We start from the raw sequence: 10387 nt of genomic DNA, 5'->3' as shown, positions 1-10387 counted from the left end.
CATTTTCTCACCACTAAACACACTGCCTGTGCATCCATTAATACATTTTGGATATAAGATTAACCCAGTAAAAGCAAGGTAATCTACAATAAAACAAAAGCCTACAAAAAAGTCAGTGGTGTCAGCTGCAGATGGTGTAATGGTAAAGACATTTTTAATAGTCTAACACCACCAAGTGCATGCAGCAAACCCCTTTGCTGTCTTGAAGGGAACAAAGTATAAATATTGATCTGAAACAAAGTAGTCTCTTTTAAAATATAACAAAGCTACACTGAATGACTATAACTCAATAGCTCTGTTGGACCCAAGTGAAAGTCATAAATGATTATCTTCAGTGGAAGGTTTTCTCTTTGAAACAGCTGAAAGAAATATTGAAACTGCATTAACAAGATACATTGCTATTACCCAAAAAAAGAATAATCTGATACCAACAACTTTGGCTTTTCAGCAGCTTTTTGTCCTGCTGATACATTTAAGTCTTAGTCTTTCCTTACTGTTTTTTTCCCACAGTACCTGGTGGAGTTTGTTTTTAAAAAAAAAACAACTATGCGGCCTGTGTTAAATTTTGATATGCAGGGTGAGGTAATACTATCGAGCCCACATGTCTGATGTCAAAATTTTCTCAAAGTAAAATCCATTGACCTGGAAGCTATGACAGATACATTCAAAGTAACACTGCTTTCAGGATACTTGTCGAGAAACGTTTTCTTTCAGGCTGAAAACAGCGTAGGCCTACCTGATGAGAGGCCTTTTCTGTTTAGATATTCTGATCAAACCTAATCTGATGAGATGTGCTGAAATAAATAAAATCTGAGATTTGTGCATCTGTGGCAAAGAGCAATGGGCAAAACACACAATAAGGATGTAGCCCAAAGATGCCATTACAGTCAGTGACCTTGGGGTATCTGAAAAGTCTCAGTCGGTTTCAGTCTTCCTCTCAGAATGATTGCTATGCTGCTGCCACGTCACTGAGTGATGTGAGTGATGGAGGACTTACTTAACTCCATCCAGCAAGGACGGTTGGAAGGAAACACCTTGTCATACAACACCTGAATGTAAACGGTGGACCAATGCTGTGCTTTATCGCCCCCTGTTGATGATTTGGATCATTAATTAGTGGCTCCAAGATTGAGGGATCTTTACCATGACGTTAGAAGTCCCAAACTGTGTCTACATGTAACAGCACAGAGTAACCAGCAGAAATCATACTGAATGTGGGTGTAGATCAAAAGTGTGCATGCATCTAAGACTCGTAGGTATGAAAAAATGAAGCTAATTTCACCTGTTCGTGAACTACAGGAGGACACAGTAAATTTCTCCCAGGCTTGTAGTACACTATATGGGAGAGGTGACAGAGAGTTAAAAACCAGGCAAAAAAAGAGAAAAGATGCCGGCACAGAAACAAAGGAAACAAAAGAACAGAGTAAAGTGACTGGAAATACTTCCTAACACACCCTGGTACAGCAGCCAAATAAACAAATCTACTCCAATTTGCTTTAAGGAAAAGGCACTGTATATACATGTGGACAATAAATTAGAGCAGAAAATCCAGGAGAAAAATAAACAGCTATAATATTTAATCTGCGAGGACTGAACAATTTTAATCTACTGAGATCATCATCATTTGTTAGGTAGAGCCCCCAATTCCTGTGGGCTATCATGTTGTATGTTGATACATAGACAGGCTCCTTCAGCTGAACACTGAGTATGTGGTTCTGATCTCCCACCCTGCGTCGTCACATGACAAAATTAATCAGTTTACCTTACACCCCAAGACAACTAAGTCGCTTTACAGGCAGGCAACACTTTCCGAGGGACAGCAGAGGAAGCTGGCGTTTAGGTGGTAAACAAGACCACCAAACATAAAATGCTCATTGTCAGCCACAGCCTGTATGTATGTCAAAAAAAAAGGAAGAAGGAGACGAGTTGCACAGCAGGTAGCTCCACATATTTGATTTGACATATTTTTAAGGTGGATTTCCTTACTGACACAGCCCCCAATGGATTTGTGTCTACTTCTAGAATCGATCCTTTGCTTGTTAGGTGAATGTGTGAACCACTGCACAACATATAAAATTATTACTGACTGTTCTTGGGTGATGCTGAACGTGTAGTGCTGATAAATTGGACTGCTGTCACAGATAGACATTCAAGGTTATTTCACAGTGTTGATTGTGCTAGCGGTCTTAATCATGCCTTGTGTCTGTTTGCCCAATAAATTAAGATGCTGAGCTTGTCTTCTTTCCTTAATTAGCATCTATATAAAGAAGATTACTTGTCATGTAGGGCTTAGTTCCAGCAACGATAGAAAAAGATTTACCAAAAATGGTAAAAATTTACGCCAGGAAGAGTCTTTTTTTTTAACCAAAAAAAAAAAAAACCCCACAACAACCCCCCCCCCCCCCAAAAAAAAAAATTAACATGTAATATATAATAAAATAACCAAGCTACTTTTGTTATTTTAAGGGAAATAACAGGCGGTCACAGACAGAAAATTATATATAAAAATATAAAAGTACATAAAAACTGTGGATTTCAACTAACTTTATTATCCCGCAACGTATCACACAATAATAGAAGTGCGGAAAATAAACGTAGCGATATAGTCTGAGTGAGGAATGTGTACCTTAACTCGGGTCTTCTTTTATTATTTTCCAACTTTTTATTGAGGGATTGTTTTGTTGGAGACGATGCACCTTTCTGCCAGTCCGTTTGAAGACAATGCAGAATGACCAGTAGATGGCAGCAGGCCTCTTGTTAAACATTCTGTGCTTCAATCTCAGCCACCTACACAGTCTGCATCACTTGATCCGGTAAAGTAAAGGGGAGTGCACATCTTGTTTTTTGGAAATAGCAAACGTGATTTTCTGATTGGCTGAAAGTTTTAGGCTAGTTTTTTTTTTCTTTACTGAACTTCCCCTTATAAAAGGTATCGTCATATTAAACCATTCTTTTGAAGTAGGCAACAGATCTCATTTGATGGAATTATTCAATTGGACGTGGACATTTAGCGCCGGATTATCTTGTGTGGTGGAACTGATTTAACGCTTTATCACTTACATTTCTGTTTTGTCATTTTACTCAGCTTTAGTTTTAGGGATTCTTACGGTTTCTGAACTCGGGACAAGTGGTCTTTACTCGCAGTTTTCATCATGGCAAACTCTTGTCTCCAACTGGGCGGGTTTCTCCTCAGCTTCCTCGGGTGGCTAGGTATAGTGATCGCCACATCCACCACTGACTGGGTGAATATTTGTAAATACGGTTTAAACACCTGTAAGAAGATGGATGAGCTGGAGGCCAGGGGACCATGGGCGCATTGTGTCATCTCTACAGGGCTCTACCACTGCGTCTCCCTTACACAGATCCTGGATCTGCCAGGTATACACTGCTCCGTCTACGTTGTCTGAACAGCACAGTGTTTGTTTATACACGCTGAGTTATTCTCTTCACTTGAGCTCATGCGGTTTGTTACACCATATTTTTGACACTAATTATTTTTTTCCCGTTATCTAACTACAAGTTCTTTATAATTTCATTTTTTTTTCATCTATTGATTCAGGAGTTGATTGTCAAAAAAACTGCATTATTTTTTATGCCGTGTACATTCCTCGCATAACTTTCCTTTTCTGCGTCTATAGCCTACATCCAGACTACTCGTGCCCTGATGATCACAGGTTCAATCCTCGGTTTCCCAGCAGTGGTTATGCTCCTCATGTCCATGCCCTGCATCAACCTTGGGAGTGAACCCCAGAGCTCCAAGAACAAGCGTGCCATCCTGGGAGGAGTGCTTATACTCATAGTTGGTAAGAGATTAGTTAATATACACGTCAACATCTCTTTGAACCTTCCTGATTCTGACCACTTTTATACGTGCACCAGATGCTTACAAGCTGTGGCGAGCACAGGATGTTGAATTTGACTGTTTTCCTCCCTGGGGTACACATGCACTCCTATATGTTCCTGTTCCATTGAACCCACCCCCAAGGTTCCATCACATTCCTCTCCTCCACCTACTCGTCCACACCCTGTCTTTGTCCTGAACAACATGAACTCTGTGCTTATAAATATTTCACTGGTGCTTTAGCATTTCCAGCGCCTGTGTCCCTGAAATGAAATTTCAACCCTAGTGACCAAATCATTTCATACTGCCCATTTTTCTCATGACAGATTTTCTTTCACCATGAATCTCAGATTTAATGAAGCTAGTAAAAAGTTTTCTTTAGCTATCAGGAACATATATGGGTATGCATGTTTTTAAATACTTATTGGATAGCATAATTAAAATTCAGTGGGCATGTTTCCTTATTGTAACTATACAATATCCGTATTCTGTTGTCTGTAAAACTATAATCCACATTTTATCTTTATATCTGTGCTTACTTCTTTACATAAGTAGCCGTATCACCCGTGTTCACTTAGAATTTGTTCTTGTATGTAATGATACTGGATATAGGATGGATTTAAGTGCACTATTTAAATGTAATTTTTTAAATTTAGACATTGTTTGTTTTACACAGGCCTTTTAGGATGAGTTTAAATTCAAGATTCGGTTCTCATAAAATCTAATCATATGTTTTTTTACATTAATTTCCTGTTTCTAACTGAAAATTTTGTCTGTCTCTTTCTCCTCAGCAATCTGCGGTTTGGTGTCCACTATTTGGTTTCCCATTGGGGCCCATCGTGAGTATGGCCTCATGTCATTTGGCTTCTCCCTCTATTCTGGGTGGGTGGGCACTATTTTCAGCCTGCTCGGTGGATCCATCGTCACCTGCTCATCCGATTCCTCCTCGTCTCGCTCCTACCAGGAGAACAACCATTTTTATTACTCCAAACAGGGAGGCAGCAACCCACCAGCTGCGCCCTCCACCAATCATGCCAAAAGCGCCCACGTCTAAGATTGGAGATTAAGCCCATGTGGATTGTTGATAGCAGTGGTTTGTACATAGAGACCTATCCACGAGTGTTAATATATCCCCCGTTTATTGCAGTAATCTTTACATGTCCCAGAAGAGAAGGCAACACATTCTCACACCCATTCATGAAATGGAAATTTCACATTTTTGAATGCACGCATATGCATACACAAAAATCCAAACATAAAAGACTGTTTTGGTAGAGTCGTTTTCCCACCAGTGGACTGTTTTTGTGTCTTCCAGCCTCCTCATCTTGGGTGCGGTGCAAACGTTCCCAAATGTTGCATAATTGTAGAATCTCTGAGCAACGGATGCGCAGTCACCTGAGGTCATAGTCAGATGAGGCCTTGTGTCATTCAGACATTGTATTCTATTCTGTATTCTATTTTTTTTCTATTGTGTACCTAAAGATGAAATCCTTTGAGTGCCTTTGTTAATGAATGTGTTTTTTAAACTGAATAATATCATGACCTATTGCTTTGATTTTCGCAGGGTATGACAGTATTGTTCTTGGAATTAAAAGCATGTTCATTGTTTATGCACATTGATTTTCTTTGACAGTGTTATACAACTCTCTAGCCTCTTGAGTGATAGACTTGATTAAAATGATGTACCACTGCTTTCTGTTCCAGTCCCCACTGAATGATGGTAGAACTATGAGGTCATAAATTTTACAGGAGAGCTTTACCAGTGTTACAGACTTCATTAAAGTCTCACTTTTTGCACTGAAAAACCTTACTGTAGAATACAACTTTGAACTATGTCATCTGATAGCAGTATTTCTTAGTCCCTTCTTTTGCTCTAGTTTAATGTTTGAATAATGACTTTCTGGCAAAATGTAACTTCAGGTGTTGTAAATTTTCCCACAAAATATCAGTTAAATTTTCTCATATATTAGCTCTTGAAAAATGTCTACAGCTAAAAGTATGTTTAACTTGTGTGTGCAAAAAAGCAGCATTGTGTTGATTAACTTCTCGTGAAAGAATATAACACAGATGGAGCCTGATACTTTCAAGCAACTCTGTACATAAGCAGCGTCGGCAATGACTATTTATTGTTTTTACTTATGTGTTGTTTTATTTTCAGCAATAAAGGCAAAGTAGTGAAATGAATAATGCTGGAAGGGTATTTTTTATCTTCTTTTTTTCTATTTATGGGTGGAAAGAAACTGGAGAAAGCATGTGGTGTGGACGTGTGAGATATGCTGCAATGTAACAAGCTGTGTTGATTTTTGTTGCACATTAGTTACAAAGACAAACTATAATTGGCGTGTTTGTGCATGAGTCTGTATCTTTTACAAATCTGAACTGAAGACAATGAGAAAACATTACGCGCTGCGATAAAATGTGACTCAGTGACCTTGAGTTAAATCAGTAAATGAAAGCCTGTTTCAACTACACAAATAATATGCAACTAAGAAAGATAATTGTTTCCTTCGTGTGCACTTCTGTGCCCATATCGAGGTCACTTAGTCATACCACAGATATGACATGACACTTTGAAAACAAAATGTGCTATCTCTTTGTCCTGAGCTTATCTCCTACCACACACGCAACCATCTATAGTGTGCGTACAGATTTCCACTGTGTTACTGTATTTCTGCATATCATTGTCGCTCTGCATGTGAATTTCCTGGCACGCCTGTGAGTGCAGGTGTGTGATCATGTCGGTGTGTGTATTCCCTGAAATGTGATGCTGTTCCAGGCATAAAGCCATCCAGTCAACAGGAGGCCAGTGGGAGGATAGCAAGCATACAAGCTGTCCTGTATTGCTGAAAAAGACTTGTAGTGTTATGATATCCTATACATAAATATTGCTACCAGTTAGCTGCTGTCCATCAGGGACAGAACTGACTAAGAAGTTTGAAGGTAATATGGCTCCCATTTACCATGTTGTATCATTTTCAGTAGCTAAAAGTACTTACCAGTTCCTAATGATGCTTACAACGTAGGTACATCATGGGAGTCACAGTTGGCAGTTTATAGCAAAGAATAAACTAATTGTGGGATTTTTTTAATCTCTCCTGGGACATTCTCGAGATCAGACGAGATCGGGCGTGTTCAGGGTGGTGTGGCCGTAAGCTCCTGGGACATTCTCATACACCAGTCTTTATTTTCTGACTAAGTATTTAATTTTCTCTTCTTGTGTTTGCGCCATCATTCAGCCTAGCTTGTCTATTTCCATTTCAGTCCCGAATCCAGTTCAAATCCACTATGTAAACATCCATTAATTTTTCTTCAGCTGTGAAGAAAATCATAGTAATGTTTGATTTCCCTTAACCACAACGCAGTGGTGTTGCAGTTTACTGAATCTACACTGCTGATGTGGGTGTTTCATTGTTATTTCTGCCTGTTATGTAATGGATTTCTCACAGTTTCTTCATCACTGATGCAGAATGTCCCTCACTGTATTTTCATACTGTAAAAGACTATAAATAATACCAGATTTTAAGTACATTTAACCCTTATATGCTGTTCAAGTACCAGATTTCAACTTTTAGGTTAAAATGTCATTCTTTTAACCTAAAAGTTGAAATTATGTTTTATTGGACAATGGTGATAACGTTTAAGGGGAACCTTGACATTGTCATGACGACTGTCTGTGTTTGCCCAGGTTCCTGCAGAGACAGGTACATGGTTTTTGAGGGTTCATGGGAGAATCTCAAAACAGTGAAATAGTAAAATAGCACAGGAGTGACCTGGATATAAGGAACAGATGTTATACAGGGGTCAGAGGCTGTTTTGACACAGACATGAAAGCTGTGCCTGCAGGTGCAAGTGCCTACAATTTATTCTGAGATGTATTCTATGATAACTGAGACGCCGGTGGATCACTGACGTCCTGACGGACAGGAAGCAGCATGTGAGGCTGGGAAAGAATGTCTCGGACTCCCGGACCATCAGCACCGGCTCCCCTCAGGGCTGTGTTCTTTCTCCTCTGCTCTTCTCCCTGTACACCAACTGCTGCACCTCCACCCACCAGTCTGTCAAGCTAATCAAGTTTGCAGATGACACCACCGTTATTGGACTCATCTCGGACGGGGATGAGTCTGCCTACAGGAGGGAGGTTGAACGTCTGGTGTCCTGGTGCAGCCACAACAACCTGGTGCTGAATGCCCAGAAGACAGTAGAGATTATTGTGGACTTCAGGAAGCACACAGCCCCACTCCCCCCCATCATCCTGACTGACACCCCCAATCACCTCTGTGGACTCATTCCGCTTCCTGGGTACCACCATCACCCAGGACCTGAAGTGGGAGCCCACCATCACCTCCGTCATTAAGAAAGCCCAGCAGTATATATCTATCTACTTAGCACTTTTAATTCTTATTCTTATTTTTATTTTCATGTCTATTTTAGCGTAATTTATGACAGTATGTTTGCACTGAAGCACCGCAGCAATTTCCTAATGTTGTAAACCTGCTCAACATTTGGCAATAAAACCCTTTCTGATTCTGATTCTGAGAGCTAACTAAAATTAAAACAGATCAAAAGAGGAGTTCAAGGGGGTCATAAATTTATAAATGCACCTGAGCTGCCATTTCAGTCAGTGCAGGAAACACGTGCAAGGGTTTCCTTCCAGTGCTTTGAATACACAGACTAGTGTGCAATTAGCATGTTTTATGTTTTCTGTTCTGCTAATTATGAGAATTTTTTTTATCATATAGCTGTGAGGGCACTAAAAAAACAGGACAAGTCTATTTTTACATACCAAATACTAGTATTTCAAAACAAATAAAGCCGATCATACTGTGGAAACATGAAATATACACAGTATGGTCTGGGTCCCCCATTGTAGGGGTCCAGCTGTCCTCCACTGTAGACACGGCAACAGTGAGACATCTTATACTGATGACAAAATGCTAAAACAACAGTTTTATATTTTGAGAAATCAATCCGTATGCCTTTTTAAAATGGTCAATAGAAGTAAATTTGCATCTCACTTCTGACAACAGTTAAAAATAGAATATAACATAAAATAGCTTGCTTTCTGCATTGCAGCCAAAATCTTTAACTGCATACTTTTGCACAGACATAAGAATTTGTATGTAATAAAAAATAAAAATATATTTATTTTAAATTTTTAGTTTTAGAGGGAAAAGACACGGAAAACATCTGTGTATGCATGTGCATTCACCTAATGTGTGAATAAATGTGCGAATAAACGAGCAAGCCACTGTTTTGTAATTGCAATAACTAACTTTCATTGTTGCATGGAAGCAATATCAACAACTCAGCAAAAACAGTGCACCCAGGAGCAAATTAACCACACATATGGAAGAAACCTTTAAAAAACAAAAAATAAAAACAATTACATTATACAGCTTTGTGCCAAAATATACAGAAGTGAAAAGGAATAAAATCTGCTGTTGCAAGAGAAGCCAATCTCAACAAGTCCAACACACACTGACTGGACGCTTGGCCACAGTGAACACAGAGCACAGGAAGAACATGGCACGCCTTCTCCAAGACTAAATAAACAAACAGTAACTGACTTTAAAAGCAACAGAGGCAATCTTTGATTTTGTGTGTAGTTTACCATTTATAGAATCGTATTAAAATAGTTTCTGCGTGTTTTCTCTTATTAGTTATTAGTATTCTTACTCCTAAACCACCTATAGTCGTATTGACGTCTTGAACAACCATTTGAAAAACCTTCAAAGGAAAAGATTAACGTTTATAAATGAGCCTTTTCATTCTAGAGAGACTATGGCTGTTAAAAATATATTTTAGCAGTTTCTCCCAGGCCTCCTTGTGATTAAACAAAACCACAGACAGTGAAGACTGATAACTCCACCCAACTCTGCTGTGTACACCTTCCCGAGGAGGATCCGTGAATGGGAAACAGCTGTAGAAAAATACCTTTCTTTTAGTTCACTCCTCCTATAGTGTTGTACTTTTCACCGCATCGTGTCGTTGCAGAACAGATGCATCGGAGTCTACACTAATACTTTAAATATTAACGAAATACTAGCAAAAATTCAGAAATTATCCTTTATACCAATGACCAAAGTCACTTTAATAAAAGAAAAATCTGTCTGCTTGTGATAAAGTAGCTTATTAGAAGAGAAGAAAAAAATTTAGCTCTGTTTTTTTCTCAGGTCTTCACTCTGAAGAAACTACAGCCTTCTGTACGTGAAAAGTAAACAAACATTGTGGACTTTGGCTTGCAGAGGTTGTGGTTGAGAAGATGGACAAAGAGGAAGTAGGCATATTGTAAGTGCTTGAGGAAGGATGTGAGAAGAGCAACCCACATCAGTGTGTTTGCTACATGTACTCCTTCTTTTTCAAATGGAGTCCTGGTTCTCATACCTGGGCAAGGAGATATCGTATATAATATTCCTTTAGCTCTTTCATTTAACATAGTATTGAGTTATAAAGTAAAATTCTGGGTTCCCATCAGAATAGAAAATGCAGCAAAGTGCAACAAATGCACAAAATCATCCTGTAGGATAGTGGTTTTATTTAACCTAT

The 10387-nt window shown here is 39.0% G+C and overlaps 1 protein-coding gene across 1 annotated transcript; it reads left to right on the top strand.

Moving 5' to 3' along the window:
• The first annotated feature begins 2944 nt into the window (after positions 1 to 2944).
• On the top strand, positions 2945 to 6025 carry cldn11a (claudin 11a). The gene is made up of 3 exons (XM_040042550.1): positions 2945 to 3378; positions 3639 to 3803; positions 4633 to 6025. The coding sequence occupies exons 1-3, from the start codon at positions 3153 to 3155 to the stop codon at positions 4893 to 4895; spliced, it is 654 nt and encodes a 217-aa protein (XP_039898484.1). The 5' UTR covers positions 2945 to 3152; the 3' UTR covers positions 4896 to 6025.
• Positions 6026 to 10387: the final 4362 nt, after the last annotated feature.

Source organism: Simochromis diagramma, unplaced genomic scaffold (assembly GCF_900408965.1).
Source record: "Simochromis diagramma unplaced genomic scaffold, fSimDia1.1 OVJJ01000304.1, whole genome shotgun sequence".
NCBI classification, from domain to species: domain Eukaryota; kingdom Metazoa; phylum Chordata; class Actinopteri; order Cichliformes; family Cichlidae; genus Simochromis; species Simochromis diagramma.
This window is presented reverse-complemented; position numbering and strand designations above follow the sequence as displayed.